The following is a 19,888-nucleotide window of genomic DNA, read 5'->3' as shown; positions in this document are numbered from 1 at the left end:
GTGTGTTTTTTCATGATGATTCGCTTTTCCTGTTGACAGTCCGAGTGAGCGGCAGGTCAAAGGTCAGAGGAACAGCATCCATATTTATGATGTGGTGCGGCCCGATTCAGTGGGAGCGCATCTGATTTAAAATAAAGAGTTTAATTGGTTCACCTAAACCCGTTCTGCAATTTCATTGTTCTAATGTTATGGGGCTCAGTGTTTTGGCTTGAAGCATGTGACCCGGGAAAACCCAGGAAAAATCCATAAATTAGCCGTTACGTTGTTTAAGCCGCGGGGTTCAAAGTGTGAAAAAAAGAAAAGTAGCGGCTTATAGTCCGGAAAATACGGTATATATTTTTCAGTTGTTCCCATAATCAAAAGTAAATCAATTAATTTTTCCATAGGATTTTCTCACATATTTGATAAACTTATTCTCAAGTGGTATCTCATTAACAAGTTCAGTAGGGGGATCAGAAGACTCACCCAAAGCCTGCTACCATACGACAGAGCAGGAAGAGCCCGTAGCTTTGTACGAAGGAAGACAGGAAGGCAAAGAATCCGTTTATGGACATGCAGAAAAGCAGACACTGTCGCCGACCTACTTTATCCGACATGCCACCCCAGAACAAAGCCCCCACCATCATCCCGATGTACACGATGCTACCTACAGGGAGGCAAAGGGAGCAGGAAAGAAAAGAGAGTGAGTTGATGACTAGAGGCAGAAATGTTGTATGTTTATATAATTCACTAGTATTTCGACCAGTTTGCTTCATCCTTACCAATTTAGACAATTAATCATCCGTCTTTTACCTGTTTCAAATGTTGCTTTGCTATTCATTTTACTTTATTACTATACTGGTCTTAAAACGATCCACTTCCTGCCAATTAATAGAGAATGGATCCTTTTGATCCTACGTCCAAACTATTGTATAATATAATGGGGATTTCTGCTATGTGCCCAAAGTCTGTTTTTTTTCATCATTTTAATATTGTACTTGTGTCAGAGATCCCTTATATGAGGAGATGTTTCCCCTGATGTGCATAATTGTATATATTTTATATTTATTCTTTTGATTCCATTTGATTGGATATTGAATTATATATTTACGTGTTATCTTGAGCGTTTTCTCTTAAACTTCTAAACCAGGTTATTAAATACAATGGTATGTCATCAGTCTGCAGGTTCACTAAAGCGTACACTACTGTGCTCACCTTATAAAACAGAGACATTTAATTAATGTGCAGATCAGGTCTCTTTGCTCGGGGACATGAAATGAGATTCCTGCAGTCAGAGTGAAGTGACTTTACTTTCCCTCTCACTGTAACAGATAAATACAGAATCTGTTTCATCGTCTCTGAGCTCTCAAGACACAGAAGCTTTCTGTAGAGTGTAAAGTATGTATGGTTGCCACACAATGAAAAAGAAGCACAAGAATCATCTCGCACTGCCTTACATCTGAGTTGTAGCTTTTTGTGGGAGTAAGCATCTCTGTTTTGTTGCTACAGAACAAATAGAAGACCCATTAAGAGGCAGCAAACTGTTTTGCTGGTAAAGCGGCATGCAGTGCACACCATGTGAAAATGAGAAGAGAATCACTGACTTGGAAAAGCCTTGTCTCAGGGGACCACACATTACATTCTTTACACATTTTTTTCCCTTTGCCTCGATACTGGGATGCAATAAGCAACTATATATATATAACCAATACTGAGTAAAATGGCAGACAATACAAATGTTGCCTTGTTCAACTAAAATTTGAACATTTGTGTGCCTGTCAGCATAAAAAAGGCTCTAGATTAATACATAACAGTTATCCATCAATTTAAATAGACTGCATAATTTAAAATAAAAATGGGTAAATATATTAGACATATACTATTTGTCCAAAGGTACGTGGACACCTGACCTTCAGACACATATGCAGTTCTTCTCCAAACTGTTGCAACATAGTAATATGCACACCAGCACGGCTTCTGAGAAAACCGTGGATTGTAAATGTTTAGGCTTTCTATCTCAATTCAAACTGCTTAAAAAAGCAAGTCTGCCAGTATATTTAGTGTACAACATTTGCTTGCTTTCTTTTCTTCCTTATATTGACACTGTCTATCTGTATTTGTGTTTACTAAAAATTGGAGTAGGTTGATAAGCACCTGTTTATAGTAATGAATAATGACTAGGAAGCAGAATGAAAATGTCAGGAACTGATGGCTGCTGCTGAATAAATAACTTACACACATACATGCACACACACACACACACACATACACACACAGAAGTCATTTAGCTGTAATCATTGCAGTTGTGTGATTTCACTGCAGTTTATTAATGAAGCTCGGATGTTTTAAGTCGAGAGAGAGAGAGAGAGAGAGAGAGAGAGAGAGAGAGAGAAAGAGAGAGAGAGAGAGAGAGAGAGAGTGAAAAAGAAAATAGAGAACAGCCTTCTGGGTCTTCGATAGAATTAATGGAATTGACTACACAACCCGCTCAAAGCCAGTCCATTATTGTAATTGTATAACGTAGCATTTTCTTTTCCATTGGCCTGTACTCTGCTTAATGTCCATTTCATATATTAGCAATAAAGAAGTTAGATAATGAAATGATTTTGAAGTCAAAACATGATGAAGGGGTTCAGTGTAAGTACACTGAGGAAAGCAAAAGGACTACTTTGTCCTCTACATCTGCCTCCTTCAAACCAACTAGCTGCATGTCTTACCTCACCACATTTATAAACCTCCTATTTGGACTTTCCCAACAATTTATATAAAAAAAAAAAACCTCTTCCTTTTTTCAAATTTATTTATTTGTTTGTGCTTTGTGCATATACAGAATGTGTATATTAACCTGAGTGTATATGCATATAACATAATGTACACTAATGGTGTAGGGGGGTGGGGAACTCTTCATTTCTTCATTGCAAATATTATTATGTAATATACCAATGAAAAGGCTTTAAATAAAAATCTGAAATCTGAAAATCCCTTCCACCCTCTTTTCGAAAAATATGTTTCTGATAAATGCTTGAACAGAAAGTAATTTAAAGAATGTACTTTTTTAAAGAAAATTATTTGGTGGTCCGATTTGCAGATTACCACCACCATTTTCCAGTTTCGGTTAATTTACACCAGGGGTCACCAACCTTTTGAAACTGAGAGCTACTTCTTTGGTACCGATTAATTTGAAGGGCTACCAGTTTGATACACACAAGTCGAAATAACACACAAGTTCTTAAATAACAAATATACTCAATTTACCTTTAATTATGTTATTATTAATAATTAATTATATTCATCTATATCTAGTTATCTATATTTTAATATTGTCATTTTCGAATTCACACCAATGCAAGTATGATTTAAAAAAGAATAGCAACTAAAAAAATTTGATGCAGCTCACTGGTATATGGTGCTATGCTGTGCTATTTTTAGAAAAGGCCCATGGGGACTCATGTGGCTCATATATAAGTATGAATACACCAATGCAATGCAGTACATATATAAAATATAACCATAAAAACACTTCACCTTATAATATGATAAATAATGAAAAATCTGTAAGTTCTTTTGAAATGAATGTATATGTTTAATGTTGCAAAGTAGATGATTAGAGTATTTAGAATATTTAAAGATTTATTTCTATTATTATTTTATTATCCTTCTGATTATATCTGACCTTTTTCCAGGCTGTCCATTACAAGGCTTTACAGACTGATGGAGAATGACAGAAAAATTCAACACACTATTTGAACTGAGACAGAGGGAAAGAGAGGGATAAATACTGTATATGAAGATATCACATGGCTGAAGCAGAACTTCTGATTTACACTAGTCTTCCAGTGCCTTTGGGGACAATGTTACTCTCTGTTATGATTTATTATTAACTCATTTAGTCTGTAAAAATCACTCACCAATTTTCCCCAGAAATCTTTTTATGCAGAGGTAAGTGATTTGATGCAATATTCAAAATTCAAATGCATTTAGTTATACTGTAGAATCCTCCACTGATCACTGTAATCAGGGGCCTTGGGACAGTTTTGACATAAGTCTTTTGAATAAATTAGTATAAGATGCAATTAAAGTAACAATAATCAGAATCCAGTTTTTAGGCGCTTCATCAAAATAAGGATCAAACTGTGGTCATCAAAGCGGTCATCATGCCAAACAAAGATCAATGTCATAAAAGATTAAACTTTCTAAATATTTTTTCTTGCAATATTTCTGAAGGAAGCAGTTACATCTCAGTGCATGTCACTGATTTTCTTGAACGCTAATAAAGAAAAAGTGAATGGTAGAAAAAAGCTGATATCATGGCAAAAATATGACTTGTAGAATATTGCTCTAAAACAATTATTTAAAATTTCAGATGTATTCTTTTTTATTTCATTTACTATTTATTGCTTCTATCATAATTATCAAAACATGATAATATAATAAAACTTATCACTTATCATAGGATAGGAAAAACATTTCTAACCCTTTATATGGTGATCTTAAATCTGAAAGGGCAGAATACAGTTCTGGTCATGGCCACACATGAATATGTCTTAAAAACCAGTGATAGACGAAGGACAAAGTGAGAGAGAGAAACTATGCAAGAATGGAAGCAGAGTGATGTCATTGGGGCTCTGAACAGACAGACAGGGGCATAGAGGAAAAAGGAGGAAAGGTGGTAGAGGTTTTGGGTCAGAGTTGATCAAAAACAGATAAAATGCAACATTTATTGAAAACCATGGGGAATCCTAAACAAAATCATTTCTCTGTATAACATTAATAAAACTTTTTTTTTACATAATGATGCCATTAATAGTAATATTTTAATTAGTAATGTTTTAATTAGTAATTATGATTTGTTTATTTAATATATATATATATATATATATATATATATATATATATATATATATATATATATATATATATATATATATATATATATATATATATATATGCAGGTTAACTCAACAAAACTATCATAAATATAATCTCAACATATTTACCAAAATATATACTTACCAAATGGACTGGTAATGCCTAACAGTGATTTCCGTAAACATTAAAGGCCAGTTTTTAATCAACCTGTTGCAATTTTTCCTCCATTTCCTCCATTATTTTATGGTTCATATACAAAATTGAGCCAAACAGGGGCACTGTTATCATGGAACTGTTGCAAGGAAAATAAATCTTAATGCTATAGCAAATGTGTGTTCTACTACTTTAGGGAAATGTATAAGTGTAAATTTCCATATACAGTAGATGTGATTAGGTGTTTTCATACTTTTGACCATATAGGAGACTTACAAAAGCAAAAAAAATCACTTCTGGAAAGCCAGTAGTTAGTCGGAACTATACATAGTACAACATGTTCACATAAAATGTGGAAGAATTTGCCAGACTGCCAAACATTTTTTAATGCAATGACAACTTTGGGAAACATCCCTGCTACTGTCCTCAACACAAATCTTTTAATAATTCCATAACATTTTATACTAATCCACTCATCTAACTTATCTAATGTGACTAAATCTAACTTTTCACAATATTTTATGAGTGAACTTTGTGATGTTGATCTCCCACTGTGAATTATTATTAAGTATCATATGTGCTAGTGCATTATGTATTAGTTTATCATATATCTGCATCAGAAGACATCTTACCTAGCCATCCAGCACTTGAATCAGGCATGCACATATCTGTTTCAGCACTGGGCAGCACGAAGCCCACTACGAAAACCTCCACACCATCAGACATGAGAGCTAACCCAAGTGTGAAGTACAGCTGCCACTGGAACCTGCCATGGCCACACTCCTGGATGATCAACTCGTACTGCTGTGCCAGCTCCTCTTCGTCTGCTTGCCTTTCACTTTCAAGCTCCTTACGGTCCTTAAGGCCATCTGCAACAGGCTGCCCCAAAGCTACATGTCCATCCCTGTGCCCAGATTCAGAGGGAATTCCTTGGTATTCACCCTCATAGATCTCGTCTTCATCATCGTGACCTTCGGTGGCATCACTAGAACCTTCTTCGTCAATGGTGTCAGGAGCTGTGTAGTTGCCCTGAGGTGGGTCATAGTATTCACCATCATCTTCATCCTGGAAGCGGTGATAGGCACGGCTGTTGGAGTACTCATCTGATGCTCGGTCAACTACTGTGCTGACCTTCTTAGCAGCTTGCCGTTTAGCTTCCCTCGCCATATCCTTAGCCCCCTTCATAAGGGACTTTTGGTCCCGGGGGTCTATATCATCCATGGTGGAACTGTGATGATGGACCCAGTGAGAGAAAGATGGTCGTTATCACAATAGAAGGGCTCAAAACACCGTGGATCTCATTGGATGGGTCTAAAGAAAAAGAGAGAAGACCGGATCTTGTTTAAATGAGTGAAAAGTTATAGTCAAAATGTATTAAAAGCATCAGTAACATTATGCATCCCATCATTTACTCAATTACACTCGCTTTATTACTGGGGTCTTCAAACCTTTTTTTGTGAGGACTACATAATGTGTGGGGGGGGTCGGGTCAGTCTGCAACTGAAAATAACATGGACTGGAGTGACTACCAATATAAATGTGTAGATTTTATTATGATTTTAAATGTATTTATTATGCCTTCTGATGCTAGATTAGTTTATTATTTTGTTATGCACTATACAGACAAATGGGCATTACTTCTATTACTTCTACTTCATAATGACATTTTGATAGTAAAAATTTTTGAAACATTAATTGCTATTGAAACCAAAACTTTTAAATTGATGTTATGTTGAGTGTACCATTCTACTGGTTCGTGGGTAAATCTAACCATAAATTAGGCTATATTTCAAATTTTAGTTTGAAAGCCAATTTTTATTATCAAATAAAGATAAGATATTACAAAAACATATATTTAAAATTAAAGTTTTAAAATGTCTCTGGCATTGTTCAGAGGGCCGTTTCAAATGTTGGGGCAGGCTGTAGTTTGGGGATCCCTGCTCAATTATGTCAAACTTAAAATGAGAAAAAAAAGTTTAAGAAGCACATATTTGGCTTTTAAAAGTCTGATTATATAAAATCGAATAAATTCAAGATTTTACTATGCACATAAAGTCTTTAGAAAGTATGATATATATATATATATATATATATATATATATATATATATATATATATATATATATATATATTATATATATATATATATATATATATATATATATATATATATATATATATATATATATATATATATATATATATAATTATTATTATTATTATTATTATTATTTTTTTTTTTTTTTTTTTTTTTTTTTTTTTTTTGCATTGACCACCAACTGACAACCACGTTTCATCTAAAAAAAAGAAAAGGAAGAATGGTTACTATGAATTACAATATGAGCTACTATAGAAACAACAATGACATTTAAATTAGAATGATTTTGGAAAAGTTGTTTTTGCATTGCATCATAATCAACAAATTGCATTCATGATAAATAACCATTCTTCCTTTTTTCAGATGAAACATGGTGGTCAGTTAATGCAAAAAAAAAAAAATAAAAAAATATTTAAAAAACAAATAATGCAGCATCATATGTTTTAAAGACAATGTGAGATTTTTTTTTCCCTTTAACTTTTCCCTTGAGATGATTCTCGCACAAAATCTGATTTGATCGACTGTGTGCAGTGGCTGACTTTTTATTTTATGCTGCTGGGATGCAAAGTGGTCAGGCAGAGAAGTCCTCCATTATGTGCTAGATGGATGTAGCGCGGCTGTCTGTCAGGGAGGCAGTGAAGCAGAGCACTGCACTTTTCTTTGACAAGCCCCAATGAGACTCACCACAAAACCCACAATGAAACACACCATGCTTTTTTATTTCATGCTCAGAACTAGGGCTAAAGGGTTTATCTGGCTAATTCTGATTTGGCATTCTGTAAAGTCTTATTCAAGCCACTGCTGCTATTTTAAATGAGAACCCAAAAAATATAAATTCTGTAAAAGAAAATCTGGTTATTTATGGTTAAAATTGGTTAAAACCTTATAATTTTTCTCAAGCCCTTTCTAAATCTAATTAAAACAAGACACTTTATAACTTAGGTGTGAACATGCACAAGGAAAATGAACTGGGTCTCGCTCAAGTGATAACCTCTGTCGGGATGATATGTAGTGTTTCTAGAGCAACTGATTCGATAGCATTTAAAAAAACAAACCAGGTCAAAATTTATATGCATGAACATTAAGCAAAACAATGCCTAAGCAAAAAGTCACAATACCAAACCAAGCTTTTGAAAGTTTGTGATATAGTGCCTTTTTTCTACTATATGGACACAAATAATATTAGGACTTTAGTTTAAACTACAGAACAATTTCCTGGCTGTTTCATTATAGAAAATGAGTTCAGAAATTCAAGGTTACTATGTCCAAGGATAACTAAATGCTTACGAGCACGTACAGCTATATATTCATTAATGGGTTTTACCAAGAGCATGGCTTTACTCCAGCAACACATGCAGAATATTGATACAAATGCCATTTATAATGTTAAAAAAAAAACACAGCGTGAGCTCTATTTGACAAAAGATCATTTTTCCCGTTTGTGTAAATATTATAGACCGTTTTAGACCTTGAAAGACGTATCCCAAAAAAATAATTGAAAAACAAGGTAAGTGGAAAAACTGATGTTCCTTTCATTAATATCAGCCAGCAGGAATCAGCCAAGTCCAATCTCCTAATGGCTGGAGGCGAACATAATCACATCAAAACGGAAAGTGAATAAGCTTGTCTATAACGAGAAGCCTAGGACGTTGTGTGTTAAAAGATTGCATCAGGCACTCATGCTTTTATGGCGAATGGGGGAGGAAGAAGAGAGAGGGAAGGAGAGACAAACAGGCAGGCAGACAGATGAATAGGAGAGTATGAGATATGCGTCGGATAACAAATGCAAATGGGAAAACATACACTGGTGTCCCATATTTCTTGGTTTGTCAGGGAATAAGCCTGCACATCAAAGTGAGGATTTGTTTTTACAGCATAGCAATGGTAGATATTTTCATTTGCTTATTTTACTCCTAAATAAAGCAATGAGCCTAATAAGCTTTTCAATTGAACTTTTCTGACTAATATCTCTTTCCGAGCCTTAATTCAATATATCTGTGTACCAGAATGTGGAGAAATGCCAAACCCCACTAAGCACTCAAACAAAAGAGCCTCTGATGATCTTATCAGCCTTGTCAGTCTCAATAAGTCCGCAGCCGAGTGTTCTGCTCTGCAGGTGATTCAATAAAGGGGCTGCTCAGGCCTGCTCAGGCCACTCGCTTCCAGCTACAGGGGCTCTGTTGCAGATTGCGGTTTTCCGTAGCAGATTTTGAGCCAAGCAGTCGGCATATGTTCATTTAGACCAGCCAACTTTACCCCAGTGAGATGGAACAGCGTGTGAGCAGAGCCAATGATCCATTCCCCCGACTGCTTTATTCTACATACAAAGGTGCCAATGAATGCTGGCATGGTCTTTTACACCTATGCAACAAATGAAATAAGATCTAATATATGAGTATAAACATACATTGGTATAGTTTTTGGTATGCATTTTTTTAGGTTTAAATATAAATTATATTTCCATTATACAGGTTACAGTGACTTTGGGACTTAATCACACTGCTTTCTTTCTCTGAAAGTATGATAGCTGAGTAACACAATTACTGAACACTGAACTCACTATTGCTCTTGAAAACAATAATATTAACTCTAAATTACCTTTTTGCTTAAAATACAGTCTAATGAGGGTGAGCCATGACAGCTGGTTGATTTGGTTGAACTTTGTGTCCATTTGTGTAAAAGCTTCAGCAATGCGGCATTACTGATGAGCCCATTTCAAGGATACAACCTTGAGAGCCTTATAGTCTTCTGGAAAGTTCGGTGTTTAGGGACTGAGTCACAAAACAATGCAAAGGACAAAAAAGCAATACATTCAATTATATATGGTGTACCATTAATCTTAAGATGCAGTGATGTATTCTCTGTGCTAGGAAGATGTTCATGTTTTCTTCAAAAAGTTTATATTTTCTTTAGAACAATTTAAGAGTAAAGCTTTACTGTAAAATGGAGCTTGTAAAAACACCACAATGCATATTACCCAAAGATGCAGAAGCATCCTTTAGGGTGTATGAATGCACAGAATGAATTGTATTCTGCTTGGATAATGCATTTCTAAAGCAAAATAGACTCTGATAAAAAAATAACTACAATTCCTTCAGTGGGATTCTGAATCAATGCGCAATTGACGTGTGATATAGTATAGTATAGTACAGATATATCTGTATAGTACATATCAAAGCAAATTAATTTCACAATTCTCTATTCAAAACACAACTCATACTAGACTTGTAAATAAAAACAGGATTTCTAAGTTGAACTTTCAACACATTCAAGCCTACAGTGTCCCTATACCACAGATACAGTAGTGCAATAAATTCAACTATAAATACAATAATTAATAATTAAGCATCTAAAACAAAAAAACATCAAATGCTTATATGATCAATTACGCTTCTTTTCCTTTCTGATTGTTTAGCACAGATTTATATGCAAGCGTATTTGTTATACATCTACTTCAAGCGTAAAATGGGTCTACTATAAATTATTTATTAATTATTTAGACTGTGATAAAAAGAAATAGATAGATTTATGATCATCTCAGTGAACATCTAGTAGTTGAATTCTTGAATTTTAGATTAATCCTATGTGTGTGTGTGTGTGTGTGTGTGTGTGTGTGTGTGTGTGTGTGTGTGTGTGTGTGTGTGTGCGTGTGTGTGTGTGTGTGTGTGTATGTCATGTGTGTGTCTGACTGCCTGTCTGTCTGTCTTTTTGGGAAGAGCAAGTTAGGGGGAAAAAAATTGTTGTTCTTGATTGCTATCTATCTATCTATCTATCTATCTATCTATCTATCTATCTATCTATCTATCTATCTATCTATCTATCTATCTATCTATCAGTGTGTGTGTCTGTCTGTCTGACTGTCTGTCTGTCTACCTATGTCTGTCTGTCTGTCTGTCTGTCTGTCTGTCTGTCTGTCTGTCTGTCTGTCTGTCTGTCTGTCTGTCTGTCTGTCTGTCTGTCTATCTATCTATCTATCTATCTATCTATCTATCTATCTATCTATCTATCTATCTATCTATCTATCATGTGTGTGTGTCTGTCTGACTGTCTGTGTGTCTATCTGTGTGTGTGTGTGTGCGTGTGTGTGATAGTAAGCCAATCTCCAGTTCTCGCGATGCCTCGGTCATACACCTCGCGCGCTCGGAGTGCCGGGGGCGGTTACGCCGCGCGCTCTCTGCGCTCTCTGCGCTCCAGCTCAAAAGTCCATTTAACTCCGATCAGAAACGTGGAAAGTGGTCGATTTGTGCACGAAGCATGACTTCCAGGCAGCTAAGACGGAATCCGGGTCTTACAAACAACAAGAGCTGTAAAGCGGAGCTCTGAAATGAATCAACGTTTCAGGCGCACACTGAGCTGTTTAATGAGCATCAGGAAAAGATCAGTACTGCAATACTACCAGCACTCCAGCCTGACTGAGGAGAAATACACACGATAGCACACAGTGTTACACAGTTAACACAACTCCTAATAACTTTCTGATTGACAAAATGCGTTCACTTTACATGTCACTGGTTCATAACGCTTCATAAAGTGTGCATAATGTCTGGACGCTTTCCATTTATGCATTTCAAAGAGCTTGTTTAGAAAATGCAGGCTAGGAATAAAAAATGAACTTACCTTTTACAGGACTGTCCAAATATGCTTTTTGTACTGGTACTCCATTCTTCTCTAAACGAGCGTGCTGCGTGTGCAGAATACAGACTCCGGGGTATCACAGGGGGATGCTGAGGAGAGAGCTGAGAGAGCGAGGTTTCTCCCCCTGCAGTCAGATGAAGCTCTGCAGTACTTCAAAGAGAGAGAGAGAGAGAGAGAGAGAGAGAGAGAGAGAGAGAGAGAGAGAGAGAGAGAGAGAGAGAAAGAAGATGGTGCGTTGCGGATAAACCCGACGGAAGCACCGTGCGTGGTGTGACGTAAACAAAAAGCAAAATTGATGTGATGACGCATGATTTAAAACCTGAAAGGACTTCTTTCTTTCTTGTTTGGAAGTTACACTTAATCCACAATCTATCAGACAGATCGATTATAATAAATATGGATATTAGAAATAAACTATTCATGATTCTTTCCCATGAACAACTTATGCATGCACACTTTTTACAATTTCCCTATTTTATATATATATATATATATATATATATATATATATATATATATATATATATATATATATATATATATATATATATATATATATATATATAAAAATCCAGAAATCACAATATATGATTTTTTTTTAATTATTTATTTGTATGATACAGCTGCAAATAAGTATTTAAACACCTGAGAAAGTCAATGTTAATATTTGGTACAGTAGCCTTTGTTTGCAATTACAGAGGTCAAATGTTTCCTGTAGTTTTTCACCAGGTTTGCACACACTGCAGGAGGGATTTTGGCCCACTCCTCCACACAGATCTTCTCTAGATCAGTCAGGTTTCTGGCCTGTCGCTGAGAAACATGGAGTTTGAGCTCCCTCCAAAGATTCTCTATTGGATTTAGGTCTGGAGACTGGCTAGGCCACGCCAGAACCTTGATATGCTTCTTACAGAGCCACTCCTTGGTTATCCTGGCTGTGTGCTTCGGGTCATTGTCATGTTGGAAGACCCAGCCTCGACCCATCTTCAATGCTCTAACTGAGGGAAGGAGGTTGTTCCCCAAAATCTCGCAATACATAGCCCCGGTCATCCTCTCCTTAATACAGTGCAGTCGCCCTGTCCCATGTGCAGAAAAACACCCGCAAAGCATGATGCTACCACCCCCATGCTTCACAGTAGGGATGGTGTTCTTGGGATGGTACTCATCATTCTTCTTAATCCAAACACGTTTAGTGGAATTATGACTCAAAAGTTCTATTTTGGTCTCATCTGACCACATGACTTTCTCCCATGACTCCTCTGGATCATCCAAATGGTCATTGGCAAACTTAAGACGTGCCTGGACATGTGCTGGTTTAAGCAGGGGAACTGTCACGGGGTGACAAATAAGCGGAACTGTTCCTCCCCATTCTTGTTTCCGGTGGGAGCGAGTTTAATGTAACACCAGAACAGTTCCGGGTTTTTCCGTGTAAACAGGCTGACGGAGCTTGCTAATAAGGGAATGAGTGGCAGCTGGGCAATGAGCAGAGATTGGGCCACGAGGGGTATGGATTTGTGAGGGGGATTATAAAAGGATCCGGTTGATGTGCAGCAGGAGAGAAACTTTGGAGCGAAATCTTTGGGGTTGATGCAGACTGGAGGAAATCTTTGGTTGTTGATCTGTTGATCCCGTCGAGCAGTACACGAGAGGGCAGATCGTTAACGGAGGGGAAAGACTGTATGCAGAGAAGGAAGAGCTGGAGAGCAGTGGTATGATTGAACTGCGTTATCTCATCGAACAGATAAGTGTTGTCTGCCAGTCCTATTAGGAAGTAAATGCCTGTAGTGCCCGCTACCTGCTATAATGTGGTGAAACCGCCCCGGCGTTCAGTGAGTTCTGTTGTGAAGCCTTTCAATGTCAGTTGTGTTCCCACAGTCAACCACCTACACAGCTTGGATGTACAGTTTGTCAGTTGAGCGGAGAGAGTCGGCCGGGACCACGAGGGGAGACCCTATTCACTGTGAGTTGATGTGAGTTGCAGTGCCTAATGTGAAGTGAACACGTGTGATCATTTGAAGTGACTGACTTGTGCACTGGTGTGGAAACTGTAATTTTGTGTCTGCCCGTTCTCCAGTTGGCTACTTGTGGGCTCTGAAGGTCAAACTGAAATTAATTAACTGCTGTGTGTTGAGCATATGCTGTACAGGAATGCAGCTCTATTCTGTCTGAGTTGAAGAGGATTTATGAGAGATCTATGCATTGCTGTTCTGTGGTAAGAAGACCCAGTCGTTGACTGTCGAATCCTGTACTCAACACTGTTGTTCTGTGAACCTAGAGAAACTGTCCTTCGCCATTGAATGCTGCTATCACTGCTCCGTGAGAAACTGTCCTTCGCCATTGAATGTTGCTACTACTGCCCTGTGGAAAGAAGACCCAGTTGTTGACCGTTGAAACCTGTACTCACCACTGTGGTCCTGTGAACATAGAGAAACTGCCCTCTGCTATTGAATGCTGCCATCACTGCTCCGTGAGAGATTGCCCTCTGTTATTGCATGCTGCCATCACTGCCCTGTGGCGGCCATCACTGTTTTGTGAGGAAGTTACTGTCCGCCGCTGTATTTCAACGGCCGTCGGCTTGCGGAAGGGGAGTGGCCCCCAGCTAGCGGGTGCGTCCCGTGGAGGGAACGAGAGAGCTCCCCGGTTGCCATCTACGACGGACTATTGTATTGCGTCAGATGACCCCCTGCCCGATCCTTCCCCCCTATCCCAAAAAGAGGTGACACTCAAATGATCGATGCTGTCCTGTGAGAAGAGTAACCCTTTCCCTTGTTGTCAATTTCCTACCAGTGCCTGCCGCAACCCGTATCTCCGGTTGAAGAGGAGCCGCTGTGCGGATCCTCACCTGTGTCTGCTCCATTACTCATCTTTAGCCTAAGAGGAACTGTTGTTTGAACCCTTACCAGTGTCTGCTCCATCGTTTGCTTCTGTCCGTCTGAAGAGGGATCGTTGTGCGAACTTCCCACGCCACCCGGTAAAAGAGAGAGGAGGATCAGTCGGTGGATTTTAGTTTGAGATTGGACTTATTTTAACTAAATAAAATACAAGTTTTTGATATTAATTACCTTGTCTGGTCTGTTGGTGTCTCTGGGTAACTCCTCGAGGTGGTACGTTGTGAAGGGGAGGGAAGGCCACCCCGGCCTGTGACAGATTTGGCGTAGTCGGCAGCACTCCACCTCGAGTTGAGCGACCAGAGATCCCTTATGGCAGACGAAGAATTGCCTGCGGCCCGGCCCCAAGTTATGCCCATCTTTATGGGAGCCCCTTGGGCCCAACGATATGGAGGACCTGGGTCGGAATTGAGCTTATCGGAGTGGAAGGCTCAGGTTGAGTATCTGGCGGGACTCCAGGGATTGAGTGCCCCACAGAGGTTACAGTTTGTTTTGAATTCACTTAAAGGAGAAGCCAGGAGAGAAGTGCAGGCCGCACCAGAAGCAACTCGAGCTACGGCCCAAGCTGTGTATAACTTCTTGACCGGGCAGTATGGTGATGCCACTCCAGTGGCGGTCCTCCGGACTCAGTTCTTTAACTGCAAACAAGGACCCAGGCAAACCTTACGGGCCTTTGCTCTACAATTGCGGGAGCAGTTTACTAGGCTGAAAGAGAGGCGTGACCATGGCCTAGGTGGTGAAGAGACCTTGTTGCGAGACCAATTTCTCCTGGGTCTCCGGGAGGGCCCCGTCCGTCAGAGCTTGCGTGTACAGCTCCGCCGAGATCCTGAGCTGACGTTCGAGGATTTGCGAAGGGAGGCCCTGGCTTTGGAGACGGATCATGCGGAGACGGCGGACCCCTCTGTTTGTATGGCCGCCAGTCGAACGATCGATTCCACTCTTCCTGGGCCGTCCGATTGGAAGCAGGCCCTACGTGCAGAACTCATGAAGGAGGTGCGGGAACAAATGACCGAGTTGTCTAAGACCTTTCTGGAGGAGTTTCGCCGGGAGCGGCCAAATCCGCTGCCCTTGCTTCGAGAGCGTTCTTACTCGGACGGGAGTCGAGACCCAGGAAGGCATCCAATTCGGTCTGCTGGCCCCAGATTCCAATGGGACGCGCAGGGTCGGCCGATTTGTAATGGCTGTGGAGAGCCGGGACACTATAGTCGCCAGTGCGGTTCTCGCCGGGGTTCGCAGGGGGGTTTTTTAGAGTTACCGGCCACTGTGGGTCAAGTGGTCGGGACCCCTTTGACCCTTCTTTGTCCACTGTCCCTAGAGACCACTTAGTTGGACGCTGCCCCACTGTGGAGATTCAGGTGAACGGTGTCAAGGTCCGATGTCTAGTGGATACCGTGTCCCAAGTTACTCTATTCTCCGAGAGTTTGTCTAAAGAACTGTTCAATGCTCAATGTTTACAGGAGGCGGAGACCCCTTGGCTCACCTTGCGAGGAGCAAACGGTCTAGACATTCCTTATGTTGGATACCTGGTCACGGACTTGGAGATTCATGGGATTACGGTACCACAGAAAGGAGTTGTGGTCGTCTGGGACCCTTGTTTGGGGACGCATCGAGCTCTTTTGGGCATGAATGTCATTTCAGAGTGTTGGGAGGAACTGTTCCAAACCAGGCCTATTCGAACTGCCCCGCCAGCCGAGAAACGTGAGTGGGAACGTATTGTTGCAGATTGTCGCCGGGTTCATACGGCCAGTTCCCAAGAAGATCGTGAAGGCACAGGCCGGGTTACTTGTCGATATGCTCTTTCTGTCCCGGCCCGGAGTGAGGCTGTAATTTGGGCTCGGTTGCCTGCTCGGATGTTTGGACCAGAAGATTGGGTGCTCGTGGAGCCCCATTTGGATTGTCAAGTGGTGGAGGTGGCTTGAGGTTTGGCCGCTGTTCGGCGGGGCCGAGTCGTCGTGAGGATACGGAATGTACATCCTTATCCGGTTAACTTGTATCGCCATCAACGATTGGCCCAAGTGACCTCGGTGGGCCCCCAGCAAGTGAGGGATGGTGGAGGAGTTAACTTCTGTCAAGTGAGCTCTACAGTGGTCGAGGTGGCCCTGACGCGAGTGGATCAGCCCATGGACTCCTCGAGGGAGGGTATGCCGGCCCATCTTTTAGGGGAATCCCTGCGGGGAGAGGGGCTGGAAGAGAGGCAGACGCAACAGCTTCAGGCATTCTTGGCGAAGTGGCAGCACCTATTCTCTACACACGATGAAGACTATGGCCGTACGGACGCTGTGAAACATCAGATTCCTACTCGTGCTGCTACACCAAGCAGAGAAAGATATCGTCCGGTGCCACCCACTCTTTACTCCGAGGTTCGTACCCTGTTGCGGGGGATGCTGGAGAAGGGGATCATTCGTGAGAGCAGCAGCCCTTGGGCGGCCCCTATCGTCTTGGTACGAAAGAAGACCGGAGCTTGGAGGTTCTGTGTAGATTACCGTAGACTGAACCAAGTGACCAAGAAGGATGCCTTTCCGCTGCCGCGGATCGAGGATTCTCTCACCAGCCTGACTCAAGCCGCCTGGTATTCCACCTTAAATCTGGCCAGCGGGTATTGGCAGGTGCAGGTGGAGGAGGGAGATAGAGAAAAGACCGCGTTTACTACTCCCTTTGGGCTCTTTGAGTGGGACCAGATGCCCTTTGGCCTTTGCAACGCCCCAGCCACTTTCCAACGACTGATGCAGCGGTGTCTGGGCGGCCAGCTGGTGGACACTACGTTAGTATACCTAGACGATGTCATTGTGTACTCCCCGGACTTTGAATCCCATCTCCAACATTTAGAACAGGTGTTCCAGGCGATGGAGAAGTACGGACTGAAGCTACAGCCGGACAAATGCCAACTGTTTCGCAAGGAAGTGAAATTTCTGGGCCACTGCGTGGGTGCCTCTGGAGTCTCTGTGGACCCCAAAAAAGTATCAGCTGTCCAAGGATGGAGTGCGCCTAAGACAGTGCGGCAAGTGAGATCCTTCCTGGGCTTTGTAGGATATTATCGGCGATTTATTAAAGACTTCTCCAAGATCGCCAAACCGTTAAATCAGCTTCTGGCGGGTTCAGGCCGTCCCCGCGGTCGTGGGTCCCCTCCAGTTGCTTGGGATTCCACATGTGACGTGGCCTTTCAGAGGCTCAAGCAGGAGCTATTACAGGCTCCGATCTTGGCATATGCAGACTTTACCCAGCCTTTTGTTCTGTACACCGATGCTAGTAACCTTGGCCTGGGAGCAGTATTAGCCCAGCGGCAACAGGGAGTGGAGCGGGTCATCGCCTACGCAAGCCGAAGTCTTCACCCCGCCGAACGGAAAGATTCCAATTACAGTTCATTTAAACTTGAGTTGTTGGCTATGAAGTGGGCCATGAGCGAGAAATTTAAGGATTACCTGTGGGGAGCCAAGGTACTCATAATAATTGATAACAACCCTTTGGTCCACTTACGAACAGCAAAGTTGGGGGCAGTTGAACAACGGTGGGTAGCGCAACTGGCTAATTATGACTACCAACTCCAGTATCGACCGGGCCGGGAGCACATTAATGCTGATGTGTTGTCTAGACTCCCTGAGGCCGAAAGTTGTCCGTTGGAGCCGCTGGAGGAGTGTGAAGAGGGGCTTATGGTGGGATGTGTGGAAGCACCTGGGCTCCAGCAAGAGACAGTCCCCGTTAGTTGGGGCTGGGATCCGCAGCGGTGGAAGGAAAGGCAGGAGGGAGATTCTGAGTTGATGAAGATACGGTCCTGGCTGACGCAGGGGTTATGGCCGGAGGTGGTGGAGCGTCTAGCCCAGACATGGGTAGTGAAGAAACTCCTTGGGCAGTGGGAGAGGCTCTATCTGAGAGAGGGGGTGGTTTGCCGATCCATCCGAGACCCCGTGCTGGGTGAAACTGTAGGCCAGGTGGTGGTACCTGAAGGGCAGGTTCAAGCCCTTTTACGGGCTTACCATACCCAGTTAGGACATCAAGGGAAAGAGAGGACAGTGTCTTTGTTGCGGAGAAATTTCTATTGGCCAGGGATGGAGGCATCTGTGAACTTGTTAATCCAGAAATGCCCACGCTGCACACTCTTCAAGACGAGGAAAGGGGTGCGAGCCCCATTGGTCCCCATACGAGCCAGGGCCCCTTTGCACATTGTGGCCATGGATTACTTGACGTTGGGTCGACCGATGGATCGCTTCCAGAACATTCTAGTGGTAACTGACCTGTTCACAAAATATGCTTGGGCCATTCCTACCTTAGACCAGACTGCCACCACTACTGCAAATGCCCTGTGGAAGATCATATTCCAGCCGTTTGGGTGTCCAGAGACTCTTCACTCGGATCAAGGGCCAAACTTCGAATCTAAGGTTGTACGGGAGTTGTGCCAGCTCTATGGGTGTAAAAAGACGCATACCACGCCATATCACCCCCAGGAAAACGGAGGGTGTGAGCGGTTCAACCAGACGTTGCTGGGCCTATTGGGGACGTTGGATACGGATCGTCAGAGTAATTGGGTCGATAGTCTTCCCGCGCTGGTACAGGCCTATAACAATAGTGTGCACAGCACCACTGGTTATGCTCCAGCGTACCTGATGTTTGGGAGACATGTGCGTCTCCCCACAGATCTCCTACTTGGAACGGCTGGGGTTGGAGAAGATCTGAGTCTGACGGATTGGGTAGGCAGACATCATCAGCGACTCCACTCGGCGTACGAACGGGTCACTGATCGAATCAACATAGCCTCTGCTAAGAACAAACGGCTGTATGACCGGACGGCCCGAGAGGCTCTGTTATTGCCCGGGGAGAGAGTTTTGGTACGGGACAATCGACGCCAAGGAAAGGGCAAACTGAGTGATCGGTGGGAGGCCCTGCCTTATGTGGTACAAAGTCAACAACGTCCCGACCAGCCGGTTTATACCATCCGCCCTGAGGGAAAGTCAGGCCCGGAGCGGGTGATACATCGGAATTTAATCCGCCCCTGTCCGAACTATCCAAAGCCTATGGTAGAAGCTCCGACTGTCCCGGTGGCACCTAGGCCACCCTTAGTAGGTTGGGCAGTGGTTCCAAGGGGCCTGAACGTCGAACCAAGAGGGGAAGACCCCGCCTTGCCACCAAGACGTTCCCAACGGGACAACAGAGGGCGGCCCCCTGTGAGATATGGAGACTGGGTCCCTGGGCCTCGTTCTAGGGACTAGAACGGATTGGTGGGGGAGGATGTCACGGGGTGACAAATAAGCGAAACTGTTCCTCCCCATTCTTGTTT

At 41.9% G+C, this 19,888-nt stretch overlaps 1 protein-coding gene across 1 annotated transcript in view; it reads right to left on the bottom strand.

Moving 5' to 3' along the window:
* sv2ca (synaptic vesicle glycoprotein 2Ca) overlaps positions 1 to 11,983 on the bottom strand; it is a 32,007-nt gene extending 20,024 nt beyond the window's left edge. The window contains exons 1-3 of the mRNA XM_083526676.1: positions 11,717 to 11,983; positions 5,634 to 6,312; positions 466 to 646 (exon numbers count right to left, since the gene is read on the bottom strand). Of these exons, the coding sequence (XP_083382802.1) occupies positions 466 to 646; positions 5,634 to 6,222 (770 nt within the window). The 5' untranslated portion in view covers positions 6,223 to 6,312; positions 11,717 to 11,983. The remainder of the gene's footprint in view (positions 1 to 465; positions 647 to 5,633; positions 6,313 to 11,716) is intronic.
* Positions 11,984 to 19,888: the final 7,905 nt, after the last annotated feature.

Source organism: Silurus aristotelis (genome assembly GCF_946808225.1).
Source record: "Silurus aristotelis genome assembly, chromosome: 23".
Lineage (NCBI taxonomy): Eukaryota > Metazoa > Chordata > Actinopteri > Siluriformes > Siluridae > Silurus > Silurus aristotelis.
Note: the sequence above shows the minus strand (reverse complement) of the source record. Positions and strands in the feature narration are given on the sequence as shown.